Consider the following 19839-nt stretch of genomic DNA (forward strand, 5'->3'; position numbering starts at 1 on the left):
AAGGGGCAGGAGGAAGAGGTGGCAAAGGGAGTCAGGCATATGAACAGAGACTCCAGGCAACCCCAGCCAGGATGCCGTCCCAGGCTACCTTTCTGCTCCCTCCCATCCTCTTGCTGTCCCCACCGCCCACAGGCCTCCTGCCACTGCACACTCCCCTACCTCTGCCCTTCTTCCCTGGAGCACTCACTTCATAGCTGTGCTCCCTGAGCCTGCTCCATGGGCAAGCATGGCAGGGGCGATTCCTCGTGTGGCTTTCCCCTCCTCTGTCACATGCCTTCCCTCCTCCCCAGGTACAGAGCAGTATTCCCCCACCTCTATGAACACTTCTTGCATCTTAAGTATTTGTCTACCTTTTGATCTCTCACCTACATTGCGGGCTCCGAAAGGATGGACGATGGGTTGGCCATCTGTAGCTTGTGGGAGTTCCTTAATAAATAAGTCAGTGTGTGTGCCTGTGGCCCGAGCAGGAGTATCGCTTCAGCCAGGAGTTCAAGGCTACAGTGAGCTATGGTGGCACCACTGCACTCTCCAGCCTGGGCAACAGAGCAGGACCCTTTCTTTAAAAAAAGAAGATCCTTGATGGATGGATGGGTAATGAATTAAAGACCAGTGGCAGAATTAAGAGTATGAAAAGAAACACTGATTTTCTCAGGTTGCATTTATGTTTGTTGGAAGATGTATTAGTTTTCCACTGGCCAGTAAGAGTCCACCGGAACCTTCCAGGTGAGGGTGAATATGGTTGGTTCTGCAGCCTTCCATGGTGGGCTTCAGGTGGCCTCTAGCGTCCTCTTAATAGCACACCAAAGCCAGGGCAGGGGCTTCTGGCCCTCCTAGCCTGAGTTTACATGGGGTTGGAGTACCATTTGGAGCAATTTTAGGAAGGGCTGTTTATTAGTATGTTCTCACACTGCTAATAAAGACATACCTGAGGCTGGGTAATTTATTATAAAGGAAAGAAGTTTAATGGACTCACAGTTCCACATGGCTGGGGAGGCCTCACAACCATGGTGGATGGCAAAGAAGGAGTAAAGGCACGTCTTCCACGGCGGCAGGCAAGAGAGAGCATGTGCAGGGGAATTTCCCTTTATAAAACCATCAGATCTTATGAGACTTATTCACTATCATGAGAACAGCATGGGAAAGCCCCACCCCCATGATTCAGTTACCTCCCACCAGGTCACTCCCATGACACGTGAATTATGGGAGCTACAATTCAAGATGAGATTTGGGTGGGGACACAGCCAAACTATATCAGGCTGTGCCTGTAGGCCAGATGTGCCTTCTCCCCACTGAGCTGGCTCCAGAGGCAGCCATGGAGAGTTGGTGCAGCGCATTTGTCCTTACAGCGCCATGGCTTCCATGAGTAATTAGATGAGGCCTCCTGCAGGGATGAGTGTGTGATGGTGACCAGGGGTGTGTGTGTGTGTGTGTGTGTGTGTTGGGGGAGTGATCCTGGCCATTTCACTGCCAGATAATAGATAGTATCACTGCCTGCAGCCAGGAAGCCTTCTCAACCTCAGGGGGGCTGTACTGGGTGGTGAGGATCAGGTGTCCTCCTCCTCCTAGCTGGGGCAGGCTCTTGGCTCTGCGGGCTGGCTGCAGCTCCCTTATGCTATTGTGTTATATATTTATAATATCCAAAGCAGATTCTCCTAAGGCAGATCATGCTAAACAAAGAACTAAAAAGGTGCACATGATACAAAATGCTTCTGTGTGGTGATAATTTGCATTCAGTTTGAGAGTGTTTTAATGAATCACAGAGGCATGCACTTTGTTTGAATAAAGAATGAACAGCCTTTTTTTTCCCCCAGGTAAAGTACATGGATTCTTGCTTAAATGAGGCATACAATTTTCATCAGTTGGGCCCTTATAAAGAAAGAAAAACAGCTGCTACTTGTTAATTGGCAAATATCTTCTCCAATGAGCTCGTGATTTATTCACTGCTTTTAATAAAGACTTAAAATTCCACCAAGAAAGGTGTTATCACCATATTATAATATCTGCAGGTACATCTGCAACTAAATGACCCTCTTAGAGAACATGAGCGATGGCTTCCTCAAGACCACTCTGCCCTGCTCTGCCCTTCTCCTCCTTGGTGTCCCTGCTCACCTGGCCCTGACTGGTGAGTCCCATCCGGCTCAGGTGAGCATGGGCTAACATCCTCACCATGGGCAGAATCAGTTTGATAATTGTAATTGCAACACTCAGGGTAAAACACTAGAAAAACAAACCCGCAGAGCAATGGCCGGCCTTTTAAAAATATTCAGTTGCACTTATTGATGGCATTCCCTTGGGCCAGGCCCACAAAGTCTTGAAGGATTCAGGGGTGGGAGGAATGGAACATTCTGTTCACCCTGGAATTTCCTCTCTGTTCCTCAGGACTCCTGCCTATAGTGGGAGTAGAAAGAATTGCTGTGCACTGCAAACAAGGGCCTTTTCATTTCTTTTCTGTTTCTTTGTCAAATTCAGATAAATGGAGACGTTTTCGTACCTTTGTTGCTTCACACAGGTTTCAGTGTAATCCTCAGTCCCTCCTTTCCCTCTTGGTAGTAGCGTGAGGACGATTAAGGAGTTAACACTGAGAAAGAGCTCTCACACCCTGGAACGGTGGTTACTGCTCAGCAAGCAAGGACTGAGGAACAATTATGTCATTCCCCTCTCTTCAGTGAGGTGTCCCTTTGTTCTCAGAGTAAGCTGTGAAGTGCTCTTTACCTCCCATGGAAGCTGGAATTGGCATTACATTTATTATATCCTAATACTAAAAGCCCTGGTCTTTGCTACAAACGGTCCTCAAGCTTATAAACATGCAATGAACTTGTTGCATTTCCCGACCTTTGCATGCTGCAGAGCTTCCTGGTTAGGATGCGCTAGGAAGTGTCCCCACCGAGAGAGCCTTTCTGTTCAGGTAAGATGGAGGCTGTGGAGTAGAGGGGGTTCGGTGTAGAGAGGTGGTTGGGGGTGTGCCCTTAGAACTTTCCTTAACATCTCAAGCAGTTAGCACTTTTTGGAAGATTTTTAGGCATCCCCTTTCTTTTAACACTTTGCGGGAGGATCACATTTACTTATGATGTTCATCTGTATTCAAAATTTGGTAAGAATGGAAGCATATAGTGAACTGGTCGATACTGCAGCGTTTACTAAGTACTAAAGGGAAGGAGTGGGCCTCATGGAAGACTTGGCCTTGGCTCTGATGCTGCCCTCTCCTAACTGGGCGACCTTGGACAACTTAGCTTTTCTGACTCCCAGTCTTGTGGTTTGGAGGAGAATTTTAAAAGCACTGTGTAAAAAGCCTACGTACAGCTTAATTCATAGGATTTGATTTAGGATACTACACATTGTACAACTTAGTAGAAATAGAATGAGCTTTATATGTTGTTATAGGTGATTTATCCAAATGACTTGTTTTTATGTTTTAGTGGCAGGTGAAGTTTCAGATTAGGAAAAAGTGGGGCCTGTTAATGGGATAACAGAGACTTCTATAAACATACCACTTTTCTTCTCCTGGTTAGCAACAGAAGGGGAAACAGTCTATGGGTTTAGTTCATCCGTCTAAAGTATAGATGAGACGCATCATGATTTTAAGTCCTTATTAATCTAGCCCAGGGTTCTCAACTTTGGTACTACTGATATTTGGGGACTGGATGGTTCCTTGTGGTGTCCTGTGCACTTATGGATTCTTAGCAGCTTCCTTGGCCTCTATCCTCTAGATGCCAGTGCTCTATCCCCTTCGTTGTGGCAACCAAAAATGTCACCAGACATTGCCAAATGTCCTCTGGGGTATAAAACCCTGCCTCCTTTCTAAGCCCTTCTAGTGAAACCACTGAGCATGGCATGAACTCCCTTGGAAGGCTAGGGACAGCTGTGAGCCTTGGCCTTTGACAGGTTATCGTGCGACTTTTATTTGACACTTTTGATCTAAAAAATGTGTAGAATGATGAAAAGGAAGTATAATGTAGCTAAAAAAAATCTGTAAGAGATTGGCTAGCTCTAGCAGACAAAATTGTTATTTCAAAATAATTTAAACTTGGCATAAATTTATTTTTATGAAAGAAAGGAAAAGGTATCGGCTAAAGATCATTCTGGTAGAAATCCTTTTATTCTCCTGTCTCACTGTTTTCCCAGTTTGTACATTGCCCAATTCACTTTGCACCACTGAAACCCTCCGAGGAAACCCAAAGAAAAAGTGTCTCCTATGCCCAGGAACTGGCATCCCAGAGAGATTTTCTACCATAAGGAGCAGGAAGAGGGAGGCCAGCTGATCTTTCTGGGCCGGACCATAAGAGGGAGGGTGGGTGAGCCCCAGGAGGTGGCGTAGGGTGCAGTGGGGGGGGTAAGAGGGAGGGTGGGTGAGCCCCAGGAGGCAGTTTAGGGTGCAGTGGGGGAGGATGGGGTAGGAGTGGATATTTTCTTTCAGGGTTTAGAATAACAGGCTGAAAGCAGGCACTACAGTGTAAGTGAGCATGGGAACTAATGGTTAGCTCTTTTCATGCTAACCCCCTAGAGCCTAGAACAGGACTTGGCATGTACATTACTTAGGTTTGTTGAATGAATAAATGAGACCTTTGAGGTTTTTTTAGACCAGGGATTATGAACTCAAACTCTTGCCGTTTGCGGGTGAGGGGCTGGGCGTACAGTTGGAGTATGTAAGAAGTAGTGGGGCTGTATCCACTGACGATGGTAGCTGCTGCTACTGTCACCCCCAACAACAGGTTGTGTGCTGGGTACTTACGATGTGTCAGGTGCTATTCGAAGTGCTTCATTGGTGTTATTTCATTTAAGCTTAATTGTGATACTTTTTAAAATCAGAAGGTGTAGAATAAAGAACAAATGAAACTAGAAACGCCTAGAAAGATGGGTGGCTTCTACATAGCCCTTTATTCTCCCTCTGCTTGTGCTGCCCGCCTGCCTGTTGGCTTCGCTGTGGAGCTGATGTCCCCTGTACAAAGGATGCCCTCCTCCCCGGCTGTGGCCCATTGTTCTTTTAGGCTTCTGGACTCCTCCTGGGTCTTCGCTGGTTGGCAAGCTTTCTCCCCTAATTGGCTTTTCTCCCGGTGTTCCCCACCTTCCTGTGGGTCGAAGCCCTTCTGCCCCCAGAAGCTCAGAGAAGACAAGGCCAATATGTAAGTCACATTCCTGGGAAGAACTGAAAATTTTAATTTCAAATGTTAAAGCACTTTGTCTTTTTTTTTTTTTTTCCCAAGTAGTTTAACATCTCTTTGGCAAATAAAACTAGCATATTGTGACAATTGCTGAGGTTTTCCTTGCTTGTAGGAGACATTTATTAAGTCTTATGAAATCTGAAAGGATTATTTCCAAATATCAAAATAACATTCACAAAGCAATACTGTATAACTTGGAAATGTCCCAAGCTTTAGGTCAGTCAAAATGTTCTCTTAATATGTGAAAACAAGGTCATTTTCGGTAAAAGAAGCAGGTGAGTAGGAAATGTAAGATATACTTACAGGAATAGCCAAGCACCTTCCTGAAGATGATCCCCTGAAGGACACAGGAGGAAGATGGTGGGAAGCAGTCTCCTTTTCTGATGTTCTGGATGACTGCCTTCCATCTCATTTCTCCAGGAGAGCCCATAAGTAGTGAGCACTTGCACCAGGCTGTCAGTGTGAATGATGAAGATTTGCTGGTCCGAATACTTCAAGGAGGGTGAGAGAACTCTGTCAGTTGTTTTTTTTCCCCCATGCCTATAAAGTGCATAGAAATACATGCAGTAGTTTCATTTTGTTTTCCTAAAAATTCCCATGGCTTTGAAACTGCCTCCAAAATGGATCTCAGGTGACTGGTGTGAGTTAATAAACCACAGTTAATAAAGATGCTCGTGAAGCCCCATGTAAATGTTATATTTTGTGATTGTGTAATAGAAATTGTAAAAGGAATTACAAGGCTGGGTGTCATATTTTCTTCCCAGAAATAATTTCTGTCTCTTGCTTATAAGCCACAGCATTTAGGCAAATTTCACCCCCAAATGCCCACATCTAATTTCTGATGAAACAAGGGACTCGCCAAATCAACTGCTTTCTAATTTAGAAGGTTGATGTAACACTAGAGGGGAAATGGTGAATATAGCTGCTGCAGATGAGATGTTTGAAGTTACCTTCTACATGAAAAGTAGATGTTACCTAGGTTCTTTTTGAATCAATAGTTTTGAGTGCCCTAGAAGACAAGTCATTTGTGAATTCGGCTCTGTAATTTGGAGCTCTTAAGAGAAGGTTCCCACAAAAAGCCAAAGCTGCTACGCTGGAGTATGTGCGTGAAGACCTCCGAAAGGGCTGCTCTCTACCCAGTAGGTGAGATGGGAGGCAAGGATAAAGCTTGAGTCTCCACCAATACAGACTCATGTTCGGTAGAGCTGAGAGTCAGCAGTGAAGACACTGTCCTCAGCTATCTTAAAGAGCTGTGTTCACTGGAGAGTGCTTTATCCGATGGCCTCATGGCTTTGAGCCGAAGCATGTATATTTTAAGTGAAATTACATCAATTTTCTCTTTTATGATACATTTGAATCTCATAGAATATTAGGTATATAGTTTAGAAGATTCTTAGCGGTCTAAGACAAGAAAAGATTTAATGGCCACAAAGAAATTGGAATTTTCAGTAAAATGAGTCATTTTACCCACCTAAGCCCCGTGAGAACCACCGGCTTTGACTCTGCAGTAGCTGTACTGAGCATGCTTATCTCTTTTCTCTGCTTTTCCCAAGCCGTGTTAAGGTTGATGTTCCCAATAAGTTTGGCTTTACCGCTCTGATGGTTGCTGCCCAGAAAGGATACACCAGGTATGGCTCTTCTTTTTTTTAAATCTCTCTTGGGGATTTAACTTTTTATTTTATTCAAAGGCTCTGGTCAGGATAAGGATGGGAGGAAAAAGGGCCATGGAGGAACCGTTTCTTTTCTATCTCCCAAACCGTACCATATGATGGCTTAGAAATCCAGCTATTGTAATCATAAAGTTACACAACATGCAGGAGAGAATGTAAATCATGTGTTGAGGAAGAGAGGTAGCCATTTAATTACATGCAATATATTTTTTATGTTCTTGGAAAACTGGTTATTGGAATTCAATTTTTTTTTTTTAAGATGTAGAGAGAGGGATATTCTGGAAAACTTTCTGCTAGGTTGCTAAGATATAATTTTCACAGATACACTCTCATTATCTGTTCCACACAGAGATAAGTATTAATACGAATACCTCATTTTCATTTATATTTTAATTAAATGCCATTTGAAAAAAACAGAAATACATCTTCATTACATGCTACCATTTAAGAATATATTAAAAATGGCCATTCAAAGGACAGTGAATTATTTTGGTAGCCCGATTTGTTTCATGTGCTTTCATTTGATTTTAATGAATAACTCGTGTCAAAGGTAAAAGCCCACGTTTCTGGAATAAAGAGGTGGTTTTCTGGTTTAATGGTGCCTGGTTTTAAAACCAGCTGGCTTCTGAAGGTGCAGAAGAAACTGTTGCAAAGATACATCTTGGATGCTGTGTTACTCATTTTTACTGGACTATTGTGGGTTCTGAGTGATCAAGGTGACTTATCTAGCTACACTTAAGTTTGTTTCCTTTAGGCTTGTGAAAATCCTAGTTTCTAATGGCACAGACGTGAATCTGAAGAATGGAAGTGGCAAGGACAGGTAGGAGGTGGGATATGACTGAAATTGTGCTGATGTTCTCAGAATTGTGTTGCTAGGCTTGTGCCCAGAGGGATTGTGATTTCACCAAAACATTGTCTTGAGTTTGACAGTCCTGAGAGGTGAGTGGGTCACTGAGGAAAGATGGTGATCACAAAAGCTGCCTTGCTCACATGGTCTTGTGCTTTTGCTCACCAGGGCGCTTAGGGGGGCATCTGTTGTAATGTATGGTGACTTCTCTGGCATGGTCCCTGTGCCCAGTGGACACGCAGTGCATGGGAAATGGCAGCTACAGAGCAGCTCTCGCCATCCGCGCTGGGCGTGGGTGCAAGCACCTGCCCCTGGCACCCCGTGCCTCTCTCAGGCCCCCGCTGCATTTCAGCCTCATTCATTGCTAAGAAATCTTCGTTGTTTCTAAAGAAGCAGACAGAAATTACCACAAGAGAGACACCCAGAGCACTTTCCTGAGGTGAGAGGCACATGTCCCCTTGGAGGGCTGAGAACACTATAGGGAAAAGCTCAGGGGAAGAACGTGACACACATAAAGGACAGATGAGAGTGTTCCTGAAAGACCTAAAACACTTGCTCATCTAGTCATTCATCAATAAATTCCAACTAACCCATGTTTACTGATGGATTACTACTTGCCAGGTGCTGTGCTTTGGCACATGGGTGAAACACTGAGCAAAATGCCAGGCCCTGGCTTCAGGGGCTGTGGTCACAACACACACAGAACCAGGGCTTGGGCACTGTAGATGGCATCGACAGACAGCTGCCAAACACCTTCTGGGTGAGGCCGTGAAGAAAACCCCAACTAACTTCTCAAATCAGAAGGCCTATCTTCTACATTTACATTCTCTGAACACAATACAGCAATAGATTTTAAATAACAATATCTTAAATATCACTTATAAATTTAAAAAGTATTTTTCCAAATAACTCATAGGTTAAGTTGAGACTAAGCTATCAACTCCAAGTTTGAAAAGAAAAATAGCAATCTGAAAAGGGAAAAGGAAAAAAGTATGAGGAGAGTAGGAAAAATGAAAGAATTAAAAGTAGACATTGATTAAAAAATAGAAAGGTTATTGAGAAATGTAAGAGTTGCCTCTTAAAAAGCTATCTAATAAGATACACCAATCTTTTGTAAATCTAAGAAGAAAAAAATTAGAAGTTTGAAAGAGAAGAATAACAATGGTTATAGAGAAAATGTAAACATGAAAAGAAGTTTGTGTCTATAATAGTAGATAATTTCATTGAAACGGATACTTTTTTCTGAGAAAATTTAAACCGCCAAGTCAACCCAAGAAGCAGAAAATTCGAAATAACCAATATCCATGCAAGAAACTAGAAAATTCATTTAAAAATTACCTCCAATGTAGGCTCTGTGGCTTGACTATTCGACCAGTGAACCTGTTCGGATTTTCCAGGCACTGATAATAAACTTGGGCTTTTCCAGAGCAGAGAGGAAGCTGGAAAGCTCCAGAGGACAACCTTATTGCTAAAATTTGATAGAGGAAAAAAAAGCTATTTGTATGTTTGTTTGTGTGTAGGTATTTATAAATCTCTTCCATCCCTCCTATGAGGGCCATACCAGAGGGTAAGGTATTAGGAAATTTTTTAACGTAACACTTTCCATCAGTCGATTAAAGGTGAAAACCTTTATTTGTGTAGATGCAAAACAAAAATTGGGTGTAACTTGGCATGTATGTTAAAAAGTATCTTTTTTTTTTTTTTTTTGAGACGGAATCTCACTCTGTCCTCCAGGTTGGAGTGCAGTGGCGCGATCTCAGCCCACTGCAAGCTCTGCCTGCCGGGTTCACACCATTCTCCTGCCTCAGCCTCCCAAGTAGCTGGAACTATAGGCGCCCACCACCACACCCGGCTAACTTTTTGTGTTTTTAGTAGAGATGGGGTTTCACCGTGTTAGCCAGGATGGTCTTGATAGAAGTATCTTATTTTTTAAAGTGAAGGATACTTTCAGCCTTTGAACAGTGTATGGCACATGGGAGGCAGGAAGTGTCTGTTGAATGAAGGATTCCTTTGATTGCATCATACAAAGGTTTCTTTTATTTTTTAAATCATCTCAATCAGCCAGTGTCATTCTTAGTATTGGCAAATTCCTTTCCAAAATTAGTAGTGAAGCCCAGGAGAGTGGTGGAGAGCTTGATGTGAAATCTGCATCCCTCTGAGGATGTGGCGTGACCTTGGGCAGGCTACCTAACCTCTCCGTATCTCAGTTTCATGTCTATAAAATTCAAATAACAGAAGTACTTATAGCTTGTAGGCATTTAATGAGTTAATATGAAAAATGCATTAAAACAGTTCCTGGCATATGGTAAATACAGATATATTTTGTTATTTCATGATTAGACAGTATTTTGAAGGCTGATCTACTTAAGAAGATGTGAACTGAGATAAGAGGTATGATTTATTTCCTGTAGAACCCAACAGAATCAACTTGAAAAACTTAGACTTAATAAGGAGGCTCAGTAAAGTGGACAGCTACAAGGCAAAGAAAAGACTTTCTTAAATCCCTGCAATTACTGGTTAATAAATATAATGGGGAAATAGAATGAAAACAAGAAAGGTAGGAAATCTGAATTAAAAAAAACCCTAAAAACCTTACTGAGAGATATAAAAATTTAAGAAATAAAGACATGTCATATGCCAGAATGGCAAGATTGACTATTATACAATTTTTAGTTCTTCTCAAATACTGCATTGAGGTTCAATGGACCCTCAACTGGAATTATTCTTGGGAACCTGTCAAAATGATTGTAATTTATCTAGAAGAACAAATAGATAATATCTACTAAAACTTTGTCAAGGAAGAATGTGGAAGGACTTGCCTTGACAGTTATTAAAATGCCTCATAACGTTATAGTAATTAAAGTAGTATGATACTGGAACAAATAATCAGAAAAAAAGTAGAATGGAATAGAAATCCTCAAATAGATCCCTATCTACGTAAGAACCTGGTATATGATGATGGAAGTAACATAAACCATTGAGGAAGGTATTGGAAAAATAGGATGTTTGAAGGAAAAAGTCAAGTTAGATCCTGGTCTTATAGCATGTACCAAAATAAATTCCAGATGAATTAAGAATTAAATGTAAAAAACAAAACCATAAAAAATGACCAGAAAACACAGAGGCATAATTATTTTATCTTGTAATGTGAAAGGAATAAATGCATTGAAAGGAATCATTAAGAAAAAGATTGAGTGTATTATATATTTTTAAAAACTTAATTACAATGTTAAGGACATTCCAGGGAAATATTTACAAATGTATTAGAGACAAATTACCAGCATCTTTAATGTACAGAACACACACACGCCCATACATATATTCCAAAAAAGCCTCCACACACAGTAGAAAAAAGCAGTTTACACAAGAAGACAATTTATAGCAGAATCAATATAAGCAATTCATATAAAGATGTTTAGCATTACTAGTAATAACAATTTTTCTATCAAATTGGTGATTAAAAAATAATCATGTTGGTAAAGATGCAGTGACATAACCTGTACTTTCAAATATAGTTGATAGAAATGTGAATTGGTATCATCTTTCTGGAAAGCAATTTGGAAATGTGCATCCATATTAAGCCACATCCATGGACACAGTGATCCCATTTTAGGAAACAATCAGAAATGCAAATACGATTAGTAAGGGTGTTTGTTGTTGCCTTATTTAAGATTGTGGAAAATGTGAAACAACTGAAACATCTGACAATAATGGACTGATTGAAGTTACGATATATTCATATGATAGAATATTTAGTATGTGTTATGATATATTCATATGATGGAATATTTAGTATGTGTTATGATATATTCATATGATGGAATATTTAGTATGCGAATGCTGTTTTCAGTGCTTAAGTAAACAGGGAAGTATATGAAATAATAAGAAACTGAAATAATACTTTTAAAAGGCAGGGAGAAGAGAAAATCATACAGAACAAGAGAGAAAAGACAGGATTTTGTGTAGAGCTAGGAATGTGACTCTGACAGGGGACTCAGCAGCAGGCAAGCGGAGCGGGTCCTCCATTTCTGGTGGGCTTGCACTAGGGCACAGTGGGATGCCCTGCAGGGCTGTGCTCAGGAGTGTGCTATGTCCTGGCCACTCTCCCCTTCTCCCACCTTGTGAACCAGAGAGGGGAATTCTTATAGAGCAGCAGATAACAGACCCCGCGGGTGCCAGGCAGTTTGAGTTCAGATGGCAGTTGGGCTGGTGGCTGACTCCAGCTGCTTGGCCCTTGGAGGACCTTGGTGGCTTTCTGCCAGTGGGAGGTGGTAAGTTCAGGGCTGTGCCTATCCCTGGGAAGGAAGAGCGCCTGGTCTCAATGAGCTCATTGCTGGGCAATCCAGAGCCTCCGGGGCTGGTTATTAAACAATCCTCCTCACCACCTAGAGCAAATTCAACAGAATCTTAAGAGTTTGTTCTCTGAGGTGAGGCTGTGGGTGACTCTGATATGGGATTTTTTTTCTAGGTACCATGCCTTTATAATCAGAAAAGAAGCATTATTTAAAAATCATGCAGATAGGCTGGGCGTGGTGGCTCACGCCTGTAATCCCAGCACTTTGGGAGGCTGAGGCAGGCGGATCACGAGGTCAGGAGTTTGAGACCAGCCTGGCCAGGCTGGTGAAACCCTGTCTCTACTAAAAATACAAAAAATTAGCCGAGCATGGTGTTGCATGCCTGTAATCCCAGCTACTCGAGGGGCTGAATCAGGAGAATCACTAGAACCCAGGAGGTGGAGGTTGCAGTGAGCCAAGATTGTGCCAGTGCAATCCAGCCTGGGCGATAGAGTGAGACTCTGTCTCAAAACAAACAAACAAAAAAAAACAAACAAAAAGTCATGCAGATAATTAGAGTTCTATTTGAATATAATTTAAAAAATGAAGTTTTCTACCCTTAGCAAAGGTCATTCTAAAGACCTTTGAGTGCTTGGGAAAGCAGTATGAACACCCTAAACCCAGCAGGCAGGTGCTGCACCATGCTGACTGTCTTCTGGGGGTCTCCAAGAAATGAGGGACTGTGTGAGGACATGCAGCTGCAGAGTTCTGGCACCATCTCAGCTCGGCTGTGCCTTGCCTTGGGGGCTGGATATTCCAGTTATCACTCAGAGGCTTTGCATGTTTCCCTATTGAGAAGATCTTCTGTTTTATTTTCCAACTGTCTATTTTGAAATATTTACACATTTAGAAAAAATGAAAGAATAGTACAACAAACACCTGTATACCCCCCACCTAGGCTTGGCAGTTGACATTTGGCCATATTTGCCTCTCCTTTTTTTTTTTTTTTTTTCATTCTTGCTGAACTATTTTGAAATTAGTAGATAGCATAACCCTTCACCCCTCAATACGTCAGAAAATGTTTCCTAAAAACACAGTCATTAACCTGCATAGTAATCGTGTCATATCACTTCTAAGATACTTCAACTAATTCCTTAATATCATTGATACACAACCACCCTGCAGGTCTCCCAACCTGTTCCCCAAAGGTCTTCCACAGCTCTATTTGGGAGGTGGTATGGGGTTTTGGGGGTGTTGTGGGGTGAGACGTTCCCACATTTCATCTGGCCATTCTCTCTCTTTATAGTCTCTTGTTCTAGACCAGTCCTCTCTTTAAAAATTTTTTTTTTTTCTCATAGCAGTGACTCTTTGAGGAGAGCAGGCCAGTTATCTTATAGAATGTCCTATGTTCTGGATTTGCTTGTCTCCCAGTTGTGGGGCAGGCATTTCACTTGTTCATCTATCCCTTTATTAACAATAAAGTTAAAGACAGGCTTAAGGGCTCTATTAGGTTGGGTGCTGTGGCTCCTGCCTGTAATCCCAGCACTTTGGGAGGCCGAGGCAGGAAGATCACTTGAGGCCATGAGTTTGAAACCAGCGTGGGCAATAAGGTGAAATTTTTTAAGAATTAAAAAAAAAATTAAAGGCTTAATTAGACTCAGGTTAACACTTTAGCAAGAATGCTTCAGGCTAGTGTTGTGACTTCATGTTACATTCATTGGGAGGCCTGTGATGCAGGTTGTCTCACAGGTAGTGATTCTAGGTTTCATTATTTTTTTTAGAATGATGACAGCAAATTTTCTTCTCTGTAAAGATACAGTTTTCCCATTGCACTTAGAAAATAGTTTCTGGGATAATTCATTGCCATGTGAATATTCCATTCCCCATTAACTTTTATTATTTATTTATTTTTTTTATTTTTTGAGACAGAGTCTTGCTCTCTCTCCCAGGTTGGAGTGCAGTGGCATGATCTCGGCTCACTGCAACCTCTGCCTCCTGGGTTCAAGCGATTCTCCTGCCTCAGCCTCCCGAGTAGCTGGGATTATAGGCTCTTGCCACCACTCCCAGCTAATTTTTATATTTTTAGTAGAGATGAAGTTTCGCTGTGTTGCTCAGGCTGGTCTTGAACTCCTGAGCTTAGGCAATCCACCCACCTCGGCCTCCAAAAGTACTAGGATTACAGGGGTGAACCTCTGTGCCTGGCCTCCCCATTAACTTTTACCCAATAATTTCAGTGCCAATAATCTTATTGCCTGAATCAATTATTTAATTGGGAATTGCAAATAAGGGTTTTTCTAACTCTATGGTTCCTTTTATATTTATTAGTTGGCAGTCTTCTGTGAAAAACAGCTTCCCCCCACCAACTGGGGATGGACTACATTTTATCCTTAAAAAAAAAAAAAAAAGAAAGAAAATATTTAATTTTTAAATACCAATTTTTAGAGTAAGAAATTGGTTTGATAGTTATCTCTAATAGTGTCAAATGAGTATTTTTTTTCCTTTTTCTCTTTTTTGAATATCATGGACTTCAGATGTTTTAAAATCCAATATTTTACCCTCAGTTACAGTCACTGTTCATTTTTTATTGAGATATAATTCAGATACCATAAAATTCACCTTTTAAAACATACAATTCAACATTTAAAAATGTATTCACAAAGTTGTGGAACCACCACTACTATCTACTTCCAGAATATTCATCCCCTGCCCCCCTGAAAGAAGCCCTGCCCTCTTTAGCAATCACACCCCATTACTCCTTCCCTTCAGCCGCAGGCAACCACTCACCTGCTAGTTCTGTCTTGTAGATGTGCCTGTTCTGGACATTTCGTGTAAATGGAATCAGACAATATGTGGCCTTTCATGTCTGGCATCTTTCAGCACAGTGTTTCGAGGTTCATTCATGTTTGTAGCACTTCATTTCTAATATTCCATTGTATGGATATACCACATTTTGTACATCAGTTGATGGATACATGTACGTTTTATATGAACAGTTCCCATGGCTTTTCCACTCAAGTTAGGATTTCTTGGTTTAAGCCAGGTAGGGTAAAAGGTGGAGCTGAGTTTGGTGACTGTGCTTATTGTCAAATGCTGCTTCTTCCATATGTTGCAGTCTAATGCTGGCGTGCTATGCGGGACACCTAGATGTTGTGAAATATCTCCGAAGACATGGCGCTTCTTGGCAGGCTAGAGACCTGGGAGGCTGTACAGCTCTGCACTGGGCTGCAGATGGAGGCCACTGCAGTGTGATTGAGTGGATGATAAAGGATGGCTGTGAGGTACGGGACCTGCCTTGTTAACCACGCACATATCGTTAAGAATCTGAAATGCTGCTCCATGGGGTCTGGCAGAAGCAGGGCCTTTGATTAGCTAACCTTAGAAATGCTGGAGAAAATTTTCTGACTTAACAAGAAAGCCCCTGAAACCTTAGAATGGACATGAGAGTGAGCTTTCCGATTGTCATGGGGGTTTATCTTGTGTAGGGAAAAGAAACAGGTCTGAATCCAGAGCTGGACCTGATGCTTCTACTTTCTTTTTTTTTTTTTTTTTTTTTTTGAGATGGAGTCTCACTCTGTCGCCCACGCTGGAGTGCAGTGGCGCGATCTCGGTTCATTGAGGCCTCCGCCTCCCAGGTTCAAGCGATTCTCCTGCCTCAGCCTCCCTGGTAGCTGGGACTACAGGCACATGCCACCATGCCCAACTAATTTTTGTATTTTTAGTAGAGATGGGGTTTCACCATGTTGGCCAGGCTGGTCTTGAACTCCTGACCTTAAGTGATCCACCTGCCTCAGCCTCCCAAAGTGCTGGGATTACAAGTGTGAGCCACCGTGCCCAGCCTGATGTTTCTACTTTGTTCTTTTGTTCATTTGCTTCTCTCTCCATTCAGTCTGTCACCAAAGCTTTACTAAGCATGTACCAGATATTATCTCAAATGGTGGAGATACAAAGATATTAAGAGAGCCCTTATAGCCATTGTGCTTCTTGTTACTTCTAAAATTAGGTAATTTTTATTCTTGGTTTGTTTTAAAGATTAGTCATTACAAAAAATTTCCAAAGAGGAAACTGACCATATCAAGAATAAAACATTTCAGTTCTTTGCATCTTTACCTGGAAACAGGCAAGTGGTCTACTTTTGATTTCACGTTATCAGAAACCGCAAATTTGATTTAGCAAATAGAAGCAGTGTTGTTGGACGTCTATAGATATTTGAAGATGGGTAATTAGAATTAGATCAATTATGGAAATTGCTGGTAACTTTGAAAACTTTATTTCAAGACTTTGAAGAAATTAGCTAAAAATTTCAAAGCATGGAACTAAAGAATGATGGACAAAGTTCTGTGCTATCTGTGACTGCCAGATGGTGTGTAGAGTGCTGAGAAATTAAGTCGATGACCTGGAAAATCAACTCAAATTGAGAAAAGTCATGTCTCCTGGAAGATGTCAGTAGATTTCTTCTAGTTTGTTTCTGAAGGGTAATTGAGGGAAAGTGAGACTGCAGTTATGGGATCTATCTGGTTCCTGCTGCTGCTTTTGGAGAATTAAGAAAAGTGCCCCCTTATAGGAAAAATCTCAGCCATTAAAAATTTATTACATTTCTTATTTTCCTTATGTTTTAGAGACAGGCACAGAGGCAGAAGGCTGAGTCAATGGGCTTCCATAGTAGAGCCGGGCCCACGTGCCATGTGTGGTAGTGACAGCCACACACTCCTTGATTGGTTTATGATGAAGTCTGGGCAGGTTTTGCACCTAGTGAAAGTCTGTGGTTGAAAAAGAAGGTTGTACTTTGCTGAAAGAAGTCAAGCATCCGGGCCGGGCACAGTGGCTTATGCCTGTAATCCCAGCACTTTGGGAGGCCAAGGCGGGTGGATCACTTGAGGCCAGGAGTTCGAGACCAACCTGGCCAACATGGTGAAACCCTGTCTCTACTAAAAATACAAAAATTAGCCAGGCGTGGTGGTGGGCGCCTGTAATCCCAGCTATTAGGGAGGCTGAAGCAGGAGAATTGCTTGAACCCAGGAGGTGGAGGTTGCAGTGAGCCAAGATTGTGCCACTGCACTCCAGCCTGGGTGACAGAGTGAGACTCCATCTCAAATAAATAAATCATTCACAATAGGGCAAATCTCTGCTATCAACATTTAAATACTGGAGTTTTGGAAATGTAGGCTCTCTGGGCTTCAGATATGAATATACTTATTTGGGATAAATTCCATCTTTCCTTGAAGCACTGGAACTACTTTGCAGAGGACAGAACAATAAGCATGGATGTGTTTACTATAGATTTCCACATGACTGGCCTGGTGACGGATGGATGATGTCAACATGAGTCTTTCCATGTTCTGGCAGGTGGCTCACCTGATGCTTCTGAAGCCCATGGGAAGGACTTGAGAGCCAATCACCACCTTCTTCCCAAATGTAATGATCATATACTAAGAGTGACTTATTTACTTGGCGACTGACTTATTCATTTGTGCATTTAATGATCCATGTGATCTCAGGAAAGGCACTTCTCTGAGATTTATTTTGATTGTTTGTAAACCAAGAATAAAAATACCTACCTCTGATTAACGTTTAGGACCAAAAGAGAAAGTGTGTGTAAAGAGGGTTGAAAGCTGTGTAAAGCATCATGTAATATGAGGTGCTTATTTTATTATTCTTTAAATATAATGGAGTGTGTTGCCCACAGGTTAGTTCTTTGCATGACGAAGAGCTGCAAATCCAAATCATGTTACAGTGGATAATCTTATAGGTAGAAATACCCTGAAGTGCCCCGAAGATCTCCTGGAAATTCCTTGTTTGTTTTTCCATTCTGATGTTTTACTAAAGCTATGGATCATCTTTGAGTAATTCTTCTGTAACAGATTGTGTGTGTGTGTGCACGTGCTCATGTGTGCTTATGTGCACATGGTATGCATGTGTGCATACACACGAGTGTGTGTGCGTGTCTGAGCACAAACACGTATCTGTCTTTACTTCAGCACCACTCTTCATGGATTGGCGATGTCTTCATTGGAATTGGAAGCGACAATATTTACATTTTCTTAATCTAAAATATTTATTTTAGAGATTTCAGTGTAGAGAAGATGATCAGGAAACAGCCATCTGATTACTGGGCACACTGTTTTGGAGAAGCCTTTAGTCAGACTTTTCAGACAGAGTTTGTGTAATGAATCTGGTTGTTCTGTATTTTACCTGTAGGTCTCCTGCCTAAAATTGATAAGTATTAGTAAGTATAAGGGTGTATATATATTATTACTGTCTTGTTCCAGAAAGGATGTAAAGCTGCTTACAACAATACATAAAAGTAAGTAAAATGAATGCTAGGTGAGGAAAGTTAGGCAAGAGAAAATAACAACTCACCAGGGGCCAAGTGGAAAGTAGTTCAGTTAATTTTTCTAGCCCATCTTTTTTCCACTTTAAAGGATGTAGATGAAGAAGCCGATGGGGAGACCCTGGGGCCTCTCAGCACCAAAATGTGACTTAAATTAGCACAGTGCAATGAACCAAATATAGAAAGACAGCTATCTAAGTCCGGGTGTTGGGGCAAGCAAATACTCCTTTTATAAGTTTGAATCATTTTAAGAAAAAGAAATTGGGCTCAACACAGCTGTTTCTCTGGCCCAACAGGTAGACGTCGTGGACACTGGTTCAGGATGGACCCCACTCATGAGAGTCTCTGCGGTGTCGGGAAATCAGAGGGTGGCCTCTCTTCTAATTGATGCTGGGGCCAATGTGAATGTGAAGGACAGAAATGGAAAGACGCCCCTTATGGTAGGTCCTCCTCCCGAAAATAGGCAGTTTTCTACGTGGAATTAAGGTCAGAGCTTTTTCTGTAATTAGACAATTCTTGTGAGTTCAGCCCTGCACCAGCCCTTGGGTTTGACTGTGTGTGTGTGTTCCCTGTCGGCTTGTTCATAAGGGCATGAGGCTGTCACTAGAATACTTTCGTTGTCTTTTTACAACTATTTAAGGACTAAAGAACCCCTGTCCCCAGGACCACTGTGGGATCAAAACAGAACTGGTGAAACAAAGAACAAGCTGCTTTCTGTCCTGGTTTTAGTGTGGAGAGAGGGAGAGTCCATTTTCCATTTTCTCTGGAGTTGCTACCATACAGCTGCAGAGGAAGCGCTGTGCCTGCAGGCCATGCAAAGCCACAGTGGTCTTTTGGGGTTGCAGGGGGGCTGCTGGGACCCTGCATGTGCCAGGCTCATGCCCCCTGCTGTGTGTGCCCTGGAGGGAGAAGCTCATGCACACCACCCTGGGTTTTGTTTTCTAGGTGGCTGTGTTAAATAATCATGAAGAGTTAGTTCAGTTACTTCTTGACAGAGGGGCAGATGCAAGTGTAAAAAATGAGGTAAATGAGTCCATCTTTATGTAAAGATTTTCCTCAGAGGGGGAGAAAACATTTATAAGCATGTAAAATTTTTGTTGTTTCCTGTTTCAGTTCGGCAAAGGTGTCCTAGAAATGGCCAGAGTTTTTGACAGACAGGTTGGGATGCTTTTTCTGCCTATCAAGGCTAATTTTTAGTCCTTCTAGACTCAGAAAAACCACCAAAACCCTGGATTACATTTGCCTGTCTGTTTTGTTTATCTAGAGTGTAGTCTCCTTATTAGAAGAAAGGAAAAAAAAGCAGAGGCCAAAGAAGTCTTGTGTCTGCTGATGAGAGCACCACTCATCTGCGAAACGCACGTAAAACAAAGTGAACCGTGACTGTTAAACTAGGGATGGGAAATTCTGCATCTTGGGGGGCTGTACATTTATTTATTTAGTTGAAGATTCACTGATCCCACTTTGAAATACATCTTTTTACCTAAGCATGTGCGTATGTGGTACCATCATTGGGTGTCTGTAGAATGGGGATGTTTTCTTGCACTTGTGCCTTTTGGAGTTA

General features: G+C 41.9%; 1 protein-coding gene across 35 annotated transcripts in view; it reads left to right on the top strand.

Moving 5' to 3' along the window:
• FANK1 (fibronectin type III and ankyrin repeat domains 1) overlaps positions 1-19839 on the top strand; it is a 169126-nt gene that overhangs the window by 106551 nt on the left and 42736 nt on the right. For 17 of the 35 annotated variants that reach the window (XM_016919601.3, XM_003312820.6, XM_063782246.1 and 14 more), the window contains 8 exons: positions 5580-5661; positions 6713-6787; positions 7584-7649; positions 15063-15228; positions 18575-18718; positions 19224-19301; positions 19392-19436; positions 19543-19762. In XM_016919601.3, coding sequence (XP_016775090.1) covers positions 5580-5661; positions 6713-6787; positions 7584-7649; positions 15063-15228; positions 18575-18718; positions 19224-19301; positions 19392-19436; positions 19543-19608 — 722 coding nt within the window. In that variant the 3' untranslated portion in view covers positions 19609-19762. Of the gene's footprint in view, positions 1-5579; positions 5662-6712; positions 6788-7583; positions 7650-15062; positions 15229-18574; positions 18719-19223; positions 19302-19391; positions 19437-19542; positions 19763-19839 lie in introns of those variants that run through there. The other 18 variants (XR_008537505.2, XM_054659975.2, XM_054659980.2 and 15 more) reach the window with 5 other exon arrangements.

Source organism: Pan troglodytes, chromosome 8 (genome assembly GCF_028858775.2).
Source record: "Pan troglodytes isolate AG18354 chromosome 8, NHGRI_mPanTro3-v2.0_pri, whole genome shotgun sequence".
Lineage (NCBI taxonomy): Eukaryota > Metazoa > Chordata > Mammalia > Primates > Hominidae > Pan > Pan troglodytes.